Source organism: Geospiza fortis, unplaced genomic scaffold (genome assembly GCF_000277835.1).
Source record: "Geospiza fortis unplaced genomic scaffold, GeoFor_1.0 scaffold153, whole genome shotgun sequence".
Taxonomy (NCBI): domain Eukaryota; kingdom Metazoa; phylum Chordata; class Aves; order Passeriformes; family Thraupidae; genus Geospiza; species Geospiza fortis.
The window spans coordinates 1,156,842-1,178,642 of NW_005054498.1; the positions used below are offsets into that span (position 1 = coordinate 1,156,842).

At 37.0% G+C, this 21,801-nt stretch overlaps 1 protein-coding gene across 2 annotated transcripts in view; it reads right to left on the reverse strand.

Annotated features, from left to right (window-relative positions):
• Positions 1 to 21,801, reverse strand: part of CEP112 (centrosomal protein 112) — a 163,048-nt gene that overhangs the window by 118,316 nt on the left and 22,931 nt on the right. The window contains exons 9-17 of one of the 2 annotated variants that reach the window (XM_031063337.1): positions 13,538 to 13,624; positions 11,331 to 11,430; positions 10,046 to 10,164; positions 8,929 to 9,072; positions 6,179 to 6,333; positions 5,738 to 5,855; positions 4,709 to 4,801; positions 3,855 to 3,914; positions 990 to 1,069 (exon numbers count right to left, since the gene is read on the reverse strand). In XM_031063337.1, the coding sequence (XP_030919197.1) occupies positions 990 to 1,069; positions 3,855 to 3,914; positions 4,709 to 4,801; positions 5,738 to 5,855; positions 6,179 to 6,333; positions 8,929 to 9,072; positions 10,046 to 10,164; positions 11,331 to 11,430; positions 13,538 to 13,624 (956 nt within the window). Of the gene's footprint in view, positions 1 to 989; positions 1,070 to 3,854; positions 3,915 to 4,708; positions 4,805 to 5,737; positions 5,856 to 6,178; positions 6,334 to 8,928; positions 9,073 to 10,045; positions 10,165 to 11,330; positions 11,431 to 13,537; positions 13,625 to 21,801 lie in introns of both variants that reach the window. The other variant, XM_014310204.2, reaches the window with a different exon arrangement.

The following is a 21,801-nucleotide window of genomic DNA, read 5'->3' on the forward strand; positions in this document are numbered from 1 at the left end:
CTCAGAGATTATAGAAATAAAGAAATACAGACTTCAGCCTTGTCACTTTTATGGAATGAAAGTATCTTTACTTGCCTCTCCCAGCCTAGATAAGGTACATTGTGATATTAAACTGAATACTTTCAACAAATAACTTCTGGTTTGTTTCAGAATAATCTATTTCCCCTAGAAATTACTTCCACAGCTTTGACTTTTAACTGGATTAACACATGGAAAGAATAATTTACATAATCAAAAATGGAAGGAGCATAGCAAGAGTTGATCTTGTCCTACGTGCATCTGCTGTACATAAACCACTGCCTTGCTCAGAAAACATCAAACTTGGTGCATCCTGATTAGCTGTTCATGGACAAAGTCAGCAAAAAAACCTGTTCCAAGTTAGTCAAGGAAAACTGTTTGCTACAGAGCATTTCCCCCAGCTTTAGATCCACATGAAGAACAAGCACTCCCACAAAGAAGTGTTGTATCAGAGAAAAAAATCTGCATTAGACTTGTATTTGTGGATATTAAAGATAAAATATAAAATCAGACGCATCATCTACTAAATTAAATGTATTTTAAGTAAACACACCTTTCAAATTTATTCCATTTTCTAGAAGACCCCAAAGCAACAAGTCTTTAGTTTTAGTTTTTAGTTATTTACTTCCTATGAATAAACTCTGAATTGAACCTGGGCCCATTTATTTGAGAGAGCAAGACCAGCTGACATCATTAACTCTACTTATTTTAATTAATTCTCATTAATTCTATTTTTTTCCTACCACTTAAAAGTCAACAAGTTTGGGTGAGTTGGTTCTTACTTTAGTTTTTTCATTTTTCTGGTTGATCAGAACACTGAAGGTGCAGCTTTAATACGGGAAAGAACTATAGGAGGGCAGTTAGAAGATATAAAGCATAATTTTATTTAATAAATAAATATTAATAAATAAATATTTAAAAATATTTAGAAATACCACAGTTGGTTCAAGAATTATTGCACATTCACTTACTTCAGAGCCTGTTCGAGGTGGCAAATTTTCTTTTGAGCATTCCCTTTTTCTTTATCCAGATCACTCCTAATGCCATTAATCTGCCATTTAAAGAAAAAAACACCATACATTTTAGCCAAAACAGTGTCTGAGTTAAAATAAATCAATGTTATTTTAAATTCTAAAAACTATTTATTTGCATGTTCCTTTTCCACTGATCCAGACAACCATCCATGGATTTCTAAAATTATGTGAAATGCAAAAGCAGAGATTAACAGAGAGATGAAGTATGGGAATGTAGCCAATGAGCTATTTTCCTTCTCAAAGTGAATATTACTGTCTAGAATAAAGAAATATCAGTAATTACATAAAAAAGGAACTAGATTTTCTTCAGGTAAGTACAGAAAAGCAGATAGGAAACTGCCTAAAATAGTGATCTGTATTCTCTGAGGTGCAAATTTGTGACCACCCACAGTGAATCACTTCTGATCAGTTCTTACAATAAAAGATATCAAACATAAAAAGATAAACTTCCTAAAGAATAATAATAATAGAATAATAATTATAGACTAATAATATAGAATAATATATATTATTACTAATATTATTACTAAGGAATTATAGTATTTATATTATAGGAATTTATATTATTCCTAAAGAATAATAATAATAGAATAATAATTATAGACTAATAATATAGAATAATATATATTATTACTAATATTATTACTAAGGAATTATAGTATTTATATTATAGGAATTTATATTATTCCTAAAGAATAATAATCATAGAATAATAATAATTAGCAATAATAATCCTAAAAATAGTTACAAAACCCCTTGAATTTGGCAACTTCCCAGGTGTGGTCCAAACCACAAGTTTTTGTAATTTTTTTTGCCAAGAACAGGTTAAGTCCAAGAGTTTGTACACAATCCAAGAGTTGTATTGCTTTAGAATTGCTTAAGGAACAACATGGAGATGGGAGATATGGGAAATCCTTTATCCACCTACAGTCATTTGTAATGAAAAGAAATACAAAATAAAAGTAAAGAGAAGAAATAAAATAAAATTAAAAAATAAAATAAAATATAAAATAAAATAAAATAATAGAAAATAAAAATACAATAAAATAAAATAAAAATTAAAAATTTTTTAAAAAAAGTGTTTACTAAGTGTGTAGGCCAGTGAAAAAACAAATCCAGAGATTCTCTGCTGGGAGCAGTTCCATGGAGGTGTTCACTCCAGGAACACTTAGTTGGGTTCCAAGAGCCTTCAAATCCATGAGTTGTCTATTAGAGAATGAAGAAGCCACTTCCAAACCTGGTAAAATTCTGTATATTCAACAGGTGGCTTGGGAATGGCTGTCAGGAATAATCTGTCACTCTCCTGATGCTGAGCTGGACGTTTGGAAAACAAGCAGTGGATTATTTATAAAAAGCAGGTGTTTCCTTGGCTTGTAAAGCCATTTAGCCTAACTGGTTCCTGATCCAGCAGATAAGCACATTTAATCAAACAGTGACATTTAAGGTTCCTACCTATGATTTGTTTGATGTTTAAGTATCCTCAGAGGCAACAGCCACTGCAGACTCATAAAGATTATTAGATAATGGGTAGGTTTTTAAGTGAACAGATTGCAGCAGAGACTTCACAATTCCTTTACTTGTTTTAGTATTTTATGGGCCAATCCATCCTGGTTTATGGATTTATACCCATAGATTATTCACTGGTATTTTTCTTCTCGTCCTTTCTCAAAGATTTGAGCTTGAAAACAGTTACACCAGGATTTATGAGATGCTGTCAAGTTATCTATAAAAAGAAAGGTTCTGCTTCCTTGTTTGCTGATGCAGAATTCCAACTTCCCTCCCTGGGCTCACTGGTTGGAGGCACTGCTGACAAACTCTCAGTCCATGCTTAGGAGCTTTCTACCAAAAGATCCTCAAACCTCAGTCAAATTGTGCCAATATATTTTTATTTTGGCCTGCAAATCACTCAAATCCTGGATTTTTCTTGAGTTCAACATTTATAAAACCCAAGATTTGACTAAAAAGACAAATGTAAGCTAGGTTTAAACCAAGGCAGATCCTGGAACAAAGAATGTTTTGACTTCAAGTCAGCAGAAGGAACTAACTCAAACCAAAACCTCTCTACAATTCATGTCACAAGTGCCATTACCAAGTGACAAGTAGCTGGGATCACAATCCATTATTTTATGTTATAAATTTGCCACATTTGGCAATGACATGTTTGAGTAACACATCCTTTCAATTAAACAGGCATCTAAGGCACCCTCTGGCTGCACATGAGTTGCACATATAATGTCACTAAAATTGAAGTTTAATTTGAAGCCTATTGATGTTCTGAGTCTAAAAGAGCAGGCAGGATTTGCAAAGTGCTTTAAGATGAAGTGTTTCTGATGAAAATTACAGTTTTTACTTTAAGTTTCTGCTGTAAAAACGATGCCTGTTGACAATATCTAGAGAACACGTGGAGAGGGATGGAATGGAGATACCCTGGGGGAAAAGGAGTGTGGGAGAACACATGAGCACTGGCAGAGGTCAGGCCAGGCTTCATTCAGTTCATTTTCCTTTCAATAACAGCAGCTGCCACCACAAGCAGTGTACACACACAGGACAGGCTTCCAGGGCCACTTTTTTGGGAATTCCATCCCATCCCCTGGTAACAGGTTCCTAAAATCAGAGGTGATATCCCTGTTCTTAAACAGTTGTGCTTAAAATCTTATTTGATTTTGTCCAGTTATTTTTTCTAAACCTTGTGAAGTGCTTGGATTCCCAAATTTAATATTTGGGGGTTTCAAAATTTCAACCTTTAAGTCCTGTACAGAGCAAAATTGTGCAGAAGATGGGAGATTTTCCTGGAAATATTACCTGTTTCTCATACACACGCTGCATGCGAAGCTTGTCCTGCTGAGCCTTGTATTCTTGTTCCTGCAGAGGAAAAGATGTATATTCTAAATCAAAAAATCCCATTTTTCTTCCATTTCAGAGCATTCATCAAACATAGACATTAGCTATCATATAGAACAGTTCATAACAAAATAAAAACCCACTTTATATCATCATGAAAAAATTCTCTGACATAGAAGAGAATTTAACCAACACCAAATAACACAACTACCTCCAAAGTCATGATTCATGTTTGCTAAAGAGAAACAGCAACTTGTTCTCCTGAGCTATTAAAATGCCATTCTGTACTATATCAACTGTGAAATGAAAGACATTGCAAGAAAAGTAGATGCCAAAACTCAAGCAGGACTGATACATGATACAGATGTGGAACTCATTACCCTGAGATAGAAGGATTAATTTAAATGCCTACAGGAAGACAGAATATTGAACTGAACTATTAAACAGTGCAAATTAAAAACAATTTTGAAACTTTAAAAATGTGTACAGTTTACGAGAAAAAAAAAGATATTCATCATTCTTTGTCAGGCTTCTTTGCAATCCACCAACAGAGATTTAAACTCTTTTATTTAACATGTGAACTACAAGAAACAGTCAGAAAACTTCTGTGAAAATTCTGCTCTTACCTCTCTTTTAGCCATGCTTTTTAAATCAACTTTTAACCGTATGTGAAATTTCATATATTTCCATTCATAAAACAGAAACAAGCAAGCACAGTATATAGAAGTACATTTAAGGATGGATATCTAAACATTTATATCATCAAATAAAGTAAAAAGAGTTGGTCATTTCTGAGAAAGAAAGTCAGGGCTCACCCTCAGCTGTTGCTTCCTTTGATGTTCAGCGTCTTGCAATTGTTGTTTCAGCAGAGCCGTTTCACGGCGTAATTCTGCAATCACATCACATGTCTGCTGGGATTTAACAGAAAATGCAGTTTTTGTCTTGGACTCCTCATTAGCTCTTTTGCATTTTTCATTTTATTTCTCTAAAGTTTCCAGAAACTGGAAAAAGTATCAACTTGGGAGAAAAAACCTGTATGAGTTTACGGCTCTGGATGCGTCAGTTTGGGCCCTCTGGTGAGGTAGAAATGGAAACAACAGCACAAAAAAACACCCCTAATAATAAAAATCCCTACTAAAATCTACTAAAAATTGGTAGAAAGAAAAATACTTGTAAATGAAATGGAGTAAAGTATCATCAAAGCTCAGAGAATTTCAACAAATAAACACCAAACACCCCACTTGTCCTATGGCTCTATGGACTAATAAATGGTATTTAAAACTTGAGTCTTTTCTACAATTATTTAACTTTAAAATCACTTTAATTATGTACCATCTCTGTACCTATGCATATTGGTAGATATCAACCTGACAGATGCTTTTCCAGAAACAAACCAGAGTTATTACATTTTGGGTGAAATCTACACTTGCAAAATATAAAATTATTTCCTTAAACACATAAATATTTAACACAATGTTCAATACTATGAGGCCTGCAGGACTATTTTTTTCTGGAAAAAATATTTTCTGTCATGGAAGAAATTAAGTCTTCAAGGGTGTATCCAGAATTTTTACAGGAGCACAAACAAAATCGGGATATTAATTGTACCTTATTTGAATCAGCTGTACAATACACACACACCAGAATGACCAACCAACTTCAGATGATTTTTCAGTCAAATTTGGGAATGAAAAATTAAATCCCAATTTTATTTAAATTCACAGTCATGACTAACTCAGGGAACTCAGCAATTACTTGGATTTATTCATAAGCATCGTATTGATAGGAGGAGAACACTTAAGAAATAAACCCCATTTTCCTGCCTGTTACACCTGGCAGCATACCTGAGCTTGTTCCTGCTTCAGAAAATCTCTATCAACATCAAATTTACTTTGTAGTTGCTGAAGGTTCTCCTTGTATTCCTGCATAATCTGGTCCTTGTCTTTCTGAAGTAACTTGTACCTACACGGAGCAAGCAAACAGAATATGGAAATTGCTTTCAGATTTTGGCATTTTACCTGCTCAGTATCAATTCCACGGAGTCTGCACGTCTGCCACGTGCTCTTGTCACAGAATGAGCTGCTCATAAATAATGGAAAGGTAAGACACTCCTCAAGGTGGTCATTTGGGTCACTTTAAATGAGTTTGACACCAATTAATATATTTTCATGAGAGTTTTCTAATGTCAAATGCCATTCAGTGTGTTCCTGGAACAAAATTAATAATATTTGCTTCTGGAAATACCATATTCTTAAAAGTTTAACTACTAATTGTTACTGAATTACCTTTCTGTCAGCTCCTGAAGTTGGGAGCAGACCTCCTGGTAGCGCAGTTCTGTCTCCGTCTTCTCCTGAGATAATTTCTGACGTTGTAAATTACTATTCTCAGCCTCAACAGTCAACTGCTGCACACGGGCCCCCAGCTTTTGGACTGTCTCGTTCTAAAAGAATAGAGAATTATTGAGAAAAGCCCAGAATCAATGAGGGAATACCCCAGTTGTTATTCAGTAGCCTTGAGCAATGAGGTTCTCTGATGATGCAGAGACACAAGAGTTACAATGGCAAAGCTGTCATCAATCCTGACAGTAAATTCTATACTGTATATAGAAATAAATATATCTTCAAAATGTGGGTGTTTATTCCCCCTCAAAGTGACATCTCTTCTCCCTTACACAGAACAGCATATGCAACTGATTTCTAAATTACAAATCCTTTCAAATGGGAGAAAAAACAATATTTCAATGGAAAACCACAATGGATGATAATATATACAAAGCACTTTTAGACTTTCCAGAAATCTCATTGCAGTAACTTTCAGTAAATTACAAGCATCTCTCAAAAGTTGTATCTTTTTCCTGGAACTTCATCTTGCAATATAAACAAATGTAAAAATGAACAGAATAAGGACAGGCAGGTAGCATGAGACTACTCTAGGCCTTCCCATTCTTCCCTAAATTTATGGTAATATGCAGGGAAATGAGGGAAGAATTCCTCAGGAGGCTGGGGTCAGAAAATCAGACCCAGAATAGGTATCAGAGTTCTTTTTATATTAATGAAGGCCTGAAGATGAGGGAAGTGGAACAGAAATTTCCCCCACTCTTAAAGTAAAATAAAACCCCAACTATCTGCCCTGTGCAGCCTCTGCCCTGACTGACACTGGAGGTGACATGAACCTGAGCCAGTGTAAGAACCTCCCACAGAGACATCACCTGAATGGCCACCTGAGCTCTGGCCAGTGGCCACAGAGATTTCACAGCCACAGCACAGCAAAATTCTCCATCCGTGCCAAGCTGCTCAGATTGGGTTTGGTTTTCTGGGGGAAGAGAGTTGTTTGCTTTGGGGGCTCGGGGTTTTTGTTAGTTTTGTGGTTTTCTGGGGTTTTATGTTTGGGGTTTTTTAAATAATTAAAAAAGGAGTAATTTTTAAAATACCACTGAATATAATTCCTGTCTGGCCCCATGTCCCTCAAGGAAGTTCATCCTTGTTCAGGGTACAAACCCCTCCTTATCAGCTCTATGGCATTAATGAAATGGCTCAGACAATATTCCTGACAACATGAAACTCTGAATAGTGAAACTCTGAAATACCAACAGAAAAAAAATTCAAAAATCAGGAGAGAGAAAGGAGAGAGAGAAAAAAAGAAAACTAATTTCCAGTGACAGTCTAGTCTTTCATCTTAAGCCCTGCCTTGAACTCTACCTTGTTTAATTATTAAATCAGAAGCTGCTCGGCAAGATCTGTCTAGTTTTGATGGTTCTTAAATTCAATCTTGCTGACAGACTGTGTCCATTTTTCTCTGTATTTACTGTTACCTATGACATGATCTGAATGTTAATTTTTAAATTCAACATTCATTAATAAAGAATAAATTTTGTTTGACATTGTCTTTTCACTTATTCAATTTTCCTCATGCTTCATCCTGATGAAAAGTACAGGATGCTTTTTTGAGGTTACTTGTTAATTTTTTTGCTTTTTGCATCATTTATATAACAGGCACAAAATCCAGACTATACCTAATTACATGCTTATAATTACTCTAAAAAAGAAATGCAATCAATTAGAATAATCAATACTTATTTTAAAATCCTTTTAATGTCATCTTTCATCTAACAGAAGCATTTTCTCAGTCAAAGAAGAGGTGGGTGAGTAAAAAATCATATTTCTATGGAAATAGATGTAATATATACATGATCTACAAACCTGCAAAGACAAAAGTTCTACTAATTTTAATCAAATATTTGTAATTAAGGACTGATTTTAAGATATCAGTGTAACATTGATTGAAGGGCTGTGCCTTGATTAATTTTATCTGGGGAGTAAAATCCTTGGTTGGACTGGCTGCCAGGACAGTGCCCTCTCCCAGGAGAGAACAGCTGCATTGCACTATTGAAAGGATGGATGCATGTGCATGAATAACAGAATCATGGGATGGTTTGGGTTGAGAGGGACCTTAAAAACCATCTGATTCCAGCCCTGCCATAGGCAGGGACATCTTCCACCATCCCAGGCTGCTCCTGTAGCATTCACATTCTCTGGAAAAATTCCTTCGCCCAGGATTTTTCTCCTGGGAAGCTGAGAAGCTTCAGAGAAAAGGAAAACAATAATTATCTCATTTGCTTCTCCTGTGTTGTGCTCATGTGGAATGTGTTTGGAGATTGTTTACCCACAGGTGATTGTTCCATTGGATTCTGCTGTGAGGTGTTTTCACTCTTTGGCCAATCAGGGCCAAGCTGTGTCAGGACTCTGGAGAGAGTCACGAGTTTTCATTATTATCTTTTTAGCCTTCTGTAAGCATCCTTTCTGTATTCTTTAGTATAGTTTAGTATAGCATTCTGTAATATAATATAGTATTATAAAATAATAAATTAGCCTTCTGAGCACATGGAGTCAGATTCATCATTCCTCCCTGCCATGGAGGTCCCTGCAAACACAACACCATCCAACCTGGCCTTGGGCACTTCCAGTCCACTTGAACACAAACACGTGGAATTTAACATTTTAAGAGACACTTGAGAGAGGTTTACAACCAAACCTACAGTTGACTGTGTCTGTTGCAAATACTCCTCCTCCATCTTGGCCAGCCGGGCGTTGGTCTCCTCCAGCAGCTCCTGCATGTCCTCCGTGTGCTTCTTCCGGATGTTGAACTTCTCCTTCTCCATCTCAGCCACAGCATCGTGGAGCTGCACCAGAAAAAAGGCACAAAGTAACAAATGGCAGCTACAGCTAGCATTGAGAAGTGTTAAATTATTGTAGCGTATGAGTAGAATCAGTGAAAATCCCAGGGATTCACACTTCTGTCCTCTCTGAAACAAAAAGAGATCATGGTTGCCCATCCCTGGCAGTGCCCAAAGCCAGGTTGGACAGGGCTTGGAACACCCTGGCATAGTGGAAGGTGTCCCTGCCCATGACAGGGGGTGGCACTGGATGAGCTTTAAAGTCCCTTCCAACCCAAACCAGTCTGGGATTCTATGAAAACAAACAAACAAACAAACAAAAAAATGCCCAACACTGGAGCCTCAAGATCTCCACTACAAAGGACAATCTATAATTTATGATTATGACTTGCCTTTAAGAAGGTAAGAATTAAATCCAACTTAAATTCTACATGCAGGGCTGCAAAAAAATTAAATTGTACAGCAAACTTCATGAAGGGAGGTGTGTTTGTCCTTTCTGTGACCCTCCCTCTCCTGAGAGGGGGAAGCAAGACAAATACTGACAATAATCTGGACAAAAGTGACACTGTCTCACAATAAACATGCTCTTCCCTTTGCTCTGCCGCTGTCTTGAGTTGAACAATAAATAAAAATACATTGAAGAATTCATGACCCATTGCAAGACTAAGAGTTCAAAGGAATCACCGTGACAGCAGGTAGCAGCAGGTTTATCCAGATTAAAATTCCATGTCAGGTCAACCAGAAATAAACATTTCCCTAAGATCCAGAGACTTGCCAGGAGGCCAGATGAACCCCAGGGTGACCAGCTGGGTGCAAAAGCATCAGCAAAAAGAGTCTTGATTACTTCAGGAAAAAATAAAATCAGCACAAAAAACATCCCTAAAACATATTCTGTGTATTTATTTTTTGAGTGACAAAATGTATTATCCCAGATAAACACTGCAGGAGTCTGTCAAAGGAGGGAAGCATTGTTCATTACCCTTTTCTCCCACTCATTGTTCAAGCAATCATTGCTTTGCTCACACATCTTCTTCAGCTCTGCAATCTGCTGCTCTTTGGCTTCTCTCACAACTTGGGACTCACGAACAAGGGTCTGAACTGTTAAAAATGGGAAAAAAATAAACAACCATTCAAGACCTTTGGGATTTTTCAGTGTTGGCAGTAGATACAACCAGTTTATGTCAGTTTTCCAACTGACCTGGCTTTCTGATGGGTTTTAGCTCTTAAATACTTAATGGATGTGCTGCTTTAAGTTGTAGCAATTAAATTCTGTGCCATTACAATGTGTTCTCTCTTTTCTACTTTGTTTACAGAATATTTCAGAGAGAGTTTTCCTTCCTAAAGGAGTAAATATACATCAGCAAAACTCTCTATAACCTCAAGAAAATAGTTATTTTAACCTGATTTTATGAGCATCATTAGGAGAAAAGTTTCTTGTGAAGGTAGAATGCCCAACATATACATGAAAATGAAGTTACCTAACTTGAATTGCAAGTGATGGCATCACCATTAGTGGGAAAAGTGGGTCCATATTCACACTTCCACTTTGCTTTGAGGATTTTCATTACCTGGAACATTGTGGGCAACTCCAATTCAACCTGTTCCAGCCAAGAGCAACCACCAGCCCACAGAGAGAAGCCCCAGATCCTTTGTCTGACAAATTCCCTTCCCAGGGAGCAGGAAACAAAATACATGGAACACTCTTCCTTTTTGTCCATAGATTACCAAACTCCTGTATTATTTTCCAGTGTGGTTCAGTCCATAGTGCAAATGGACTCCAAGGAATTCTGAAAGAAACTAACACTGAAAAACTGCTGACAAGCCACTCTGAGGGTGAGTTTTGTACTCGTGACACACTCAAAAGCACTCATGTTTGAAATCTCCTGCCGCAATAGTCTTAAAAATAACCCGCTGTGGTTTGATTAAAATGTACTGAATGTGTAAAAAAATGAACTTTGAGCCAGAGATTCCAAAAAAAATGGAAAGAAGTGGCCAAAATATTTCAGTGGCATCAAAGAAACTTTTTTTGGTGACGCTCATAAAACCTGTGTTCAGTGTAATAGATCACAGGCCTCTTGGAACACTTGGGTTGGAACAGCAGAGACAACTGGACAAGAATCTCAGAATCCAAAGGAAAAAATTAAATCAAGAGCTACAAATGATGAAGAAAGGGATGTCTGCAGAAGGAACACGCAAGCCCACAGCCACAAGAGAATGCAGTACAATACCACCACAAAGAAGACAACCATGAGGATAAAAATCACCTTTTTTCTCCAGTTTTCTTATCATATCCTCAGATTCTTTTTGTTTCTTTAGGTAGTTGGATTTCAGCACGTCTATTTCATCATTCTTTCTATCCAAAATCTGCAGAGAAAATTCAGAATGTTTTAACCTTAGTCCAAAACATTCCAAACTATAACCAGTGAACAAGATACCTGGTCTGCAAGAAGTCCTCATGTCATGCAAGATTAAGTGATTGAACCTAAATCATTTTTCCAGCTACAAAAAAAGAACTGGTTTAGACAAATGTAGGAAAAAGCAGATTAAAAAAGGAGTTTCATGTTTTTAGGTGAGTTTTTTTTGGTTTTCCTTTAAACCTGGGCAAACCCAGTGCTGCTTTTGTTGAGTTTGGGAGTTTCATGGTGCTACTGCTGCAAATAGAAAATATTTCCATACTTACGTTGCCTAATAGTATTTAAAAGCATCTAAAATTCTCTGCAGATTCAAGAAATATTTAAATAAGTTGGTGCACTTCATTACAGTCTTTTGTGCTTCACCAATTGAAATTCTTCACATGGATCCTAAGGAACAATGGACTGGAACAGAGCAAGTATAGGAGGGTAACTACACCCACATTTCTGTACAGGCTGAGTTTGGAAATAAAAAAGCTTGAATATTTGCACACTTTGAGATAGTATTTTAATTTAAACTTTGTGTTTAAGATAAAGATTAAAGTTGCAGAAATTTTATAACAGTGCCCCAAATCTCTTATCAAACAGAAGCTTTCATCTTAAAACAATATTACTCCATCTGCAATAAACGTTTTGTGTCTTTAAAGATTAATACGACACTATTTAACCTTCTCTAAAATATCCAACGTTATTAAACGACTTCAAAAGACGGAATTCTAACATCAATTAGGAAGGGATGACAACTCAAGGGATGAGAAAGCATTTAAACTATTTCTTATTCTCACAAAGCTGTTTCCTTTAGACTCTCAGCTTTGCGCACTGCTTCTGCTCCAAGGCCTTGAGAACAGATGAGCCAAATATGCACCTGACCAAATATTAACATCCTCTCAGGAGGCTTTGATGTGTCACAGAGTTGTGTCAACCAACTTCCTCCAAGGCTGTGACTCAGTCTTTTAGGAAACAAAGCAGAGGCTCCGAGCGATGCCGAGCTTACAGCGGGATCAGCGGGATCGGGATCAGAGCCCTGCCAGGGACACCTGGCATCTCCCAGGACTTCACCCCACCTCTAATTGTGTGGCACAGTAAAGACAAACTCAGAGAGCTGGTGCCATGTTAGTGTGGTATTCACATGCCCTCTGAACAGAGAGAAGCTGCGAGACAAGCAGAGAAGAAGGAAAACACAATTCTTATCTCGCTTGCCGTGCCTGTGTTGTACTAAAGCAGAATGCAACATGGAGATTGTTTACCCAAAGTGAGGATGTTTTGTTCCCTTGGCCAATCAGGGCCAAGAAGTGTGTGTGTGTGTGTGGGACTGTCATGGGACAGTCACGAGAGAATCAGAGATGAGCACAGTTCTGTGCAGTTGTGAGCAAGAGTGAGTGCATGGCAGATTCAGTTTAGATGAAATGTACATAGAATAGTATAATAAAGTAATTCATTAGCCTTCTGATGATGGAGTCAGATGCATCATTGTCTCTCCTCTTCGTCGGAGTCACCTTGATTTACAATATGTTAGTGCCGCAAGAATTCAGAGAGCATAAACTTTAAAAATGCAGTAACGTAAATCAAGGGGTGATTGGTGACCTGCCTCTGCTCTAAGACAGTGTCAAAACAGAGACAGGACAGCAAGCACTGCTGCTGGATGAGCCTGGATACATGTGATATATCTGTGGGTTTTCCTACTGTTATATTTTGCATTTTGTCCATGAAAAATTAATTTTGTTCACATTCTTCTCTAACACAAATGTTTCCTCACTAACAGAAAAATCACGAGTTTATGATTTCCCACTGAAGTTGTTATGCTGGCAAAATAGGTTGTCTTGTTCTAACAAACAAATTGCCTTGTATTTTCATCTCCTTTCTGCAAGTGCTTTCCCCTTCCTAAGTAAAATATTCTGCATTCCTCTCAGTTTATGCCAACTGTTACCTACAATTTGACTTCCACTGAACATTAATTGCAATTGTGAAGAAGCTAAACAACTGATAAATATTTATGATAATCGTAGTCTCTACTATTGTTTCATACACTGCTTTTGGAAAAAAGTACGAACACTTCCTACCTTTTGAACATCAGCATCGTGCTTCTGTTGTAATTTCAGTTTTTCTTCATGAAATTTACCTTCTGCTATTTTCATTTTCATTTCCAGCTTTAAAAGCAAAACAGAATAGATACATGGTTTAAATAAAGAATAAATTACACCAATGACCTTTTCACAATTTTTAGTAATTCATCTATGTCTTTCAGAAGGCAATGGGAAGTCATCAACAAAGAAATCTTATGAAAAAAATCTATATTCAGTTTCTCAACATTTTCGTATTTATTCGATACAATTGTTACCAAAGATGTCATCCTACAACATTTCTTCAGAAAAATGGATTTGTAGGATGTTTTAGTTGGCAATAAACACAACTGCTACTGCCCAGAACAAGTTACCTTAATTTAAATAAACACTTAGGAATAAAACTTCAATATTTCTGTTAATATACCAAGTTTGGTAAACTCATTTTCATTTCTTCAGGCAGGTGTTACATTTACACAAAGAATGTCCTTTAGCCCAGATGCACGTTTGTTTTTGTTTGTTTTCTATTATTCACGGAGTTCACATGATAAACACATTTCCTTTTAAAGGTGACTTATGATGGGATTAAGGATTGGATCACTGAAATACATTTCCTGTTCTGCCTGTGTTTGTTCAAAGCTGTACTTGAACCCCTCCAACACAAAAATACACTGCCAATTCTTACTCAGAGTCAGTCTAAGTTTCCATCTTTCAAGTATTTTTGAATCTCCTGCATGTTAAAGGCAGTCTTCAGAACAGCTATGAGAGGAATTTCAATCTCTCAGGCTTTTCTAGAAACCAAAAGTGACACCTTGAGTTCAGACTCAGGCTGTTCCACTGCTACATTTATTAACAGTCACTGTTCAGAAAGCAAAGTGGACTGAAAAGCTTTTCCAGAAGACAGACCCTGATCCCCCTCACTTTAGAAAGGGAGCACCAAACCCCCTCCAGGAGATGACTCTAAGTGGTCTTTGGCCAACAGAAAACCTTGTGTTTGACTTTTGGGTGTTCTGAAAGGTGCTGAGGTGCCCCCACCTCGACACTGCACTCCCATCACCATCCAGCCACTTCCAGCTCTCACATTTTTATTTAGCTCAACTCAGAACCTGACTTGTAATATCCCAACTCACAAACTCCACACGAATTAACAGCATTATTCATTCTGCCTTTATTTTCCATGCCCTTGACTCATCAAAAGTTGCCATTCAAGCATGAGTCTTCACCTCACACAAACACTAAACACTACAAATTATTCATTTTTTATATGACTCATTTGTCTTACAGGTTTGTTGGCACTTGAAAACATCACAACGTTATCATGACTTGAAAATGTGAGCTACAAAAACCCAACTCAACTCAAAAATCCTCTGCAGGAAACACAGAAGGCTCCTCAAGAAGAGAAAAGAGAAGGAAGAGCAGAAAATTGTTTAATTTTCTGAACTCATCAACTGGTAAGCTGCACCCAACAACCCCTTATTACACCACAGATAAAGAAATCCATCTCCCAACTGTTTGCACACAGACTTATGCAAATTAGTGGAGGAGGAAAAAAATTAGGTTGACAATTAATCCAAAGAAAATAAATCATATTCCCAGCTGTCAGCCAACACTTTCATCTTCCCAAAATAAGCATTATGATAAAAGTGCATCTTCTATCCATGAAATCTACACATATGTATATATGAAAAGAAATATATGCATATATCACTGCAACAAAGTGACATTACAGAAGAAAATCTTAGTACCAGGTGATGAATAAGTGTTGATTTAATAAAAAGAGCACAGTAATCCACTTCCAGACAGACAGCTTGTGAACATGCCATAAATAAATATGAAGGTCTCATAACAACACAAATACCAGAAACTAAATATGAAAGAGACTCCAATCTACTTGAATTACATTAAAAGCTTATGAATGATTGAGGTGCAGCTACTGCCCTCACACAGCTACTAAATCCACCCAAATTACATTTAAAACTCATTAATAATGTCAGAATGTCTTGGCTGATAGAAATGAATCCTTGGTGGTTTGTATCAGCCAAGAGCTGGTCGAGGTTTTATTCTTCTGTACATTGAAATAATACAAAAATAAAGGAAAATCGAGAATTTCACTCAGATTAAAGATGGACATACATATTTTCATGTGCTCCTGATTGTTCTCAGCCACAGGATGTTTTCCCCCAGGCTGACAACAGAACTCCCCGTACTTGACGCTGGTTCCCACTTCTCATTAATCTTCCCCTTAGCACCACCCTCGCACTTGCACCAGTTCCCATCAATTTTAGCTCATTAATTCATTACACACCTTCCACCAGAACAGCCACCTCTTAAAATGTCACAGTTCTGGGACTGCTTTCCCAAAAGAAGAACTAATTGCTACCAAACAACTGGAAAAATGTGTCCAAGATACAGAAATCAGCCTTTAATGAATGCAACCACTCTAATAACAAAGTAGGTTGCTTTTCCTCTGAGTATTAGAAAAAAAATAATTTTAAAAAGGTGAAAAATCACAAAGATCAACTCCTCATCAGGTGAGGGCTAAAAAGGGGACACCTTGAAAAGTACTCAAGGTCCTCAACTTCTACAAACTTCATTAAGTTTCAGCACCTCAGACACTTTTCTGCCCCATCTGCTTCATCCACAATTTTCCTAATTTTTAGGAATCATTGCTTTGCTCACACATCTTCAGCTCCACAATCTGAGATAAAAAATTTCTAATTTTATCTCTACATATAAAGAAATGTGAGAAGTCCCACATTAAAGTGTCTGAAATTCAACAGTTGATGTGCATATGAAGTTTTCAGCTAGTGTTGAGAGGAAAGCTGTGTTTGTACTGAGTAACTGGTAAAAAAAAAATAAATTAAAAATCTCCAACAGCATTTAAGTGTAGTAATGGTCCATAGTTCCAACCCCACATGTATCTTCATCACAACTTCTGGAAGTGTTAATTTGAGCATTTGATGTAAAACTGGTGATATATTGGTTTAAAAATCCAACACTCAATTTCTTGAGCTGAAAACTCGCAGCAAACATGAGGACAACACCACAGTGTCCTATAGCAGAGCCTGGAGGACTGGTTTCATTTCCAAATCTGCTCTTTGACCCACCCTCTCTCTGAGGCAGACTCCCAATCTCACTGCATACGTCGATAAAAATTGAGTCATGTAAACACGTTTCGTGCAGTGATCTCATGAAGGCTGGGGTGGAAGCAAAAGGGCTCAGCTCTCCCCAGCTGGGAGTGAAATGCCTCCCCTTCCATTTGAAAGCTGAAGCACATCATTAAATACTAATTTCAATCAAGGAATATATTCCAAATTAAAGCCACACCAAACTGAGGTGGAGCCTGTCCACAGATCCCAAATGTCAAATCTCAGCTTGTCCCAATTTCCTGTGGAACAGCTCTAGGTAACTGCTCCTCCACGCACTGCCCTCTGCACTTCAGCTTGACTTTATTTATTAAACACATATTAAGAAACAAAATAACCTACAGCAGCACCAAAGAACTTCACAAGTTTTGGAGAAACCAGATAAAACCAACTTTTCTAAGTCGTTCACTTCGTTAAACGCAATTTACGGCGCTCGTGCTCGTTGGTTTTAAGATCTTTTATCACCAGTTAGGAGGCAGCAGAGAATATGAAATTTATGGCATGTTACCATTCAGACAAGGAAAAAAAAGTGTAGATATTTAGCTATAGTTGGGAAGGTTGCAACTATGTATGAAACGCAGCCATTGCTGTTGGCTGAACATCATTCCTTTGGATTTCTGTCATTGTTTATCCTCCTCACAAAGAGAATGAGGCAATTAAACCCTAAGGCCATGTAAACAATACTGATGTCAAACATCTGTGCTGTCCCTGTTATTTAAAGCCATGAAGGGTGGTAGCAACAGAGCTGCTTTTATGTGCCTAGTCACACTTTCTTCCTCATTTAAAAAAACAAAACACCATCACAACCAGCAAATAGTTACCTGAAAATGGAGTTTTGGGATTTCACTGTCCTGATCCCACAGCACAGCTCAGGTGTTAGGAACATTTAATAACTGTCAGGCTTAAACTGACACAGTGTCATCTGCCACTGTCATAAATCTCCAGGGGATGGGGGAAAAGTGATCCCTCCTTTTTCATGACAGAGGACAAACATTTATCTTGTTCCCATTTACAGAAATTTGTCGAAATATTGAAATACCTGATTTAAAAGCAAATCAATAAGTGGGTTAACAATATGAATCACTGAACTGCTGCCCACTTGTCTTCATTCCAGGGCTCACCCTCAGGCCAGGGGGGATATCTTGGAGCTTTAACATCCATCAGATTGGGGTTTTTGGCTATTTGACAAAACAGAACTTGTTGCTTGCCAGGATTTTTTTTTTTCCAAGCCTATGAATATATGGGGGAGGGAGGGAGGAAGCGAGGAAGGGGGAGAAGGATGTAAACAATAAATGAGAACTTCAAAGTAAGAACTAACAATGCAGAACAATGACTTGTATATCTTACAGTACACGACAAAAGTTATTTGTCTTGGTGTTCTGCAGCTGCTAAAAGGAATCAGTGCACAGCACACAAAGCTTTGATATTTCCACAGAAGAAAAAGGTTTCTTAAAAAATATCAACAAACAAGTCAAACTTTCTACCAAATTGTGCTTACTCAATATTCACATGAGGAGTTAAAATAATAAATATTGATAATTTATACAGTGTTTTAAAGCATACAGGAAGGCCAAGACAGAAGAGACTGGACTTGCAAAACAGTCAAGATTTATTATAAATACACACTGACTTCAGGCTAAGGTAATTTGGGACAGTGTCTTTCACTTGGTCATTAACAAACTGTCTGATTTCATTGTGTCATTTGTGTATGACATTGTACCCTCAAAATTTTTTAAGATTAGCTTTGAGGTATATTAATACTTTCCACATTTTACAAAAAAGAGTCAGAGTATTTAAAAGAAAATCACTGGTGTGCAAAACAGGAAAAAATTATATTTCATGACAATATATTTGAAGAGAAGTTTCTACAGTAAATGTAAATTTTAATCATACTGGAACTAATCTTCCATTTTCAAATGGAATAGCTGAAAACTTTGCATTCAGTTTACAGGATATGGAAAAAACACTGTTCACTTCCCATTTCAGAAAATAAACAAACTTATAACTACATTTTGAAACAATACATCATTAACCACTCCAGTTACAGCATTGAATATCATCAATGTTTTTGTCCAATGCAATGACTGAGGTGAAATAAATGTCTTGGAAAGTCTCTGCTGAAAAGAGCTCAGGAAACCAGAGATGAACTGAAGTAAAAACAGCATTAAACAAGTGGAACAGCCAAAAATTAAAATGTAAAAAGCCCCTTTATAAACATGGCATTTTGCCCAGATTCAAAGGTCCCTCCACAAAAGTCCATGTTTATGATCTGGACTGGATTATTTGACCTAACAAACATTTATAATTCCCACCACATATCTACCCTTCTTTGTATCTTTACTCTTCAAAAACAATACAACTGCTATTTCTAGTTGCAATATTTTTACATATTACTCTTTAATAGGAAACTAGATATTCACTTAATTAAAAAATTAATATGATATTGCCCCATTCTTATAGCCAGTAAAAATTAAAGGTTTTGTGCTAAATCAAATGTTACCAGCTTCCCCCATCAAGGAAAATCTGACTTTTTAAATGACACTGAAATTAATAAAGGCTTGATACAGAGAAATAATTGAATGGCCAATTGTTCTTATTCATATGTAAATGTCATTAGGCTCTTTCAAGAGAGAACAATGTATTTTTCATGGATTTCCATGCTGGGGGTGGTGGGAAGAAGAAGAGAGAAGGAGAAACACCCAGCTCTGTATCCCAACAACTGTAATAAATGGAAATGGTATTTGTGCTCTCAAGGATGTTTTCTCTGGCCAATGAACATAACATGGATATTAGCACTACAACACATCCTGTTATTTAACAGCTTTATTTGCAGGGTCCCACTTCCACATGGAACAAATGTCTGCCACCAGTGGGAGACACTGACATCAGCAAGGACCAAAAAAAGTTCAGTATATGTTTAGAAATTCAGACAGCTTAGCCACAGCAGTATTAAATGCAATTTTATAAAAGGCAGCACAAAAATGCAAGAAGCTGTATCTTGAGTTGCCAGCACTGAGAACTGAACCCAGCTGAATCCGTGAGCATGCAGAAATCACAGAGGTTTCAGAGGGATTTAGGGAAATATGAATATAATGAAAGGCAGCACTTGAGAATTTCATGGAATTCTGCACAGGGCCCAGTCCAGTGAATGAGTCTGAATACAGAGTCACCAACACTGACTTCTTCTCCTCAGTGCTATTCCTCTCGTTTTTATGCTGCATTTTAGCAGCTACTGAACTTTTCATACTCATTCCAAGATCTCCTAAACCAGCCACTAAAACTGTACTCCCACCTTCTTTTCACCTAGTAGAAAAGACAGTGTACAGCACCTACTTTTTCTAGTCAATGCCTTTTCTCCCTCAAAAATCAGAATCTATACTTAAAAAAAAAATCAAACTTTCTTCCTCTATTTTTTTTTTTAAAGAGAGACACACTTTGAGGCAGAGATTAATCATGCAGCAAAAGATTAATTCCCAGCTGCTTGGCAACCATCTGGACATTCTACTGGTTAAAACACTAGTTTGAATTGCTAACCTACCCCTTTGATCTTTCTCAATGTCTCCAGCCCATATGTGCAATAATTAAAGACATAGTTCACAAACTATCGCAAAAAATTAAATAAATAAGTAACTGTACATGTACATCTAGATCTCCACAAGCAGCCTGACTGGTATCAGGAATTATAAATCAGCAGCCAGTTTATGAAAACATGTCTCATCTTGACATCCACTGTGTGTCTCACACCAGTCGAGCAATAAAATAAGGTTTGGGGTTTATTACACTACATTCTGATGAGTTATCAAAGCAAGGCAGGATGTGACTTCCTCACAAGGAACACAACGGACAACTTGCACATGTTTTTGGGAGCAGGACATTAATCAGGCAGGAATTATGTTAGCAGCAGTCAGGATTGCTGTGATTTTAAATATGAACGAACAGATTCCTGCTCAGGACGATTACTCAGTGGTGAGAATCAGTTTACAACTGGATTCCCCAGATAAATCACACCCTGCATTCAAAACAGACACAGGGGTTGTGGAGAGAAGGAGAAAATTCAAATGAACCAGAAAATAGTTGCTGTCACTGCCTGGAATATTTTCAAGGGGAAATAAAACAGTGTTTTCAGAAGCAAGTTGTCGCAAGGAAAAAAAGTTACAGAAAAGTGAAAATCACAATGAAAGGCATAATTATGTCATATCTGCCTTTTCTTGCCCCCTCATGTGGGTCACACTTGTGTGAACAGTAAGCAACACATGTTCTTACATTTTAACAAGAATTAAAAACCAGAATTAAAAACCTTAACAATCATTACCCTTGGAAATCAGCATGACATTTGTGAGCAGAAGTATGGCTTGGACAGTCCACAGTGAACAGGATGACAAAAGAAGGGGAACAGCAAAGAAAGAGAACTGGAAGAACAGAGGGATAATAAGAAAAAAAAATTCCAACACACGAAGCTCCAGTTATTATAAGGCTCAGTTTTTGGGCCCACTCAAGTGCTTTCAGAAAGTTCATCAGAACCACTCTCCTCCTGTTATTAAAAAGCACAAACAGCCCCAGCACATCTAAGGAGGTTTCTTGAGCTGCATCCAGCTCTCCTGATTCCATACACAGATGTTTATATATCCATCCACCAAGAAGATCTAAACTCTAGAGACACACACAGACATGAGCACACACTTTTAATTCAATATATTACACAAAAGAACAATACTGATATATTTTTTACCATCCTTGGAAGTTATGAACAAAAATATTTCTTTTTAATGAGGAAAAAATATAAAATCCATGATGTAGCTAAAGACACAATAATGTTAATTTTACAGTGGTTTAATTACAAGAGTCCCTGGTTTAGGATACTGTCTCCATATTGGGTTTATTTATTGCTCATATTTGGCATGAATTTCATATATTTAAACACTTCACTATGGAACAGAGCAATTAAGAGGAAGAAATCAAACCCTACAGGACAATGCCCACTGATCACCATCTCCTAATTGCAGGGACTCTTATCTTCAAATGTTCTTTCCCTTCTCTTTTCCATGCTAACACCAGCCAGTGTTATTCACTCTCCCTCCCGAGTTTTACAACTTTCTTTCCTCCCTGCATTCCTTTCCC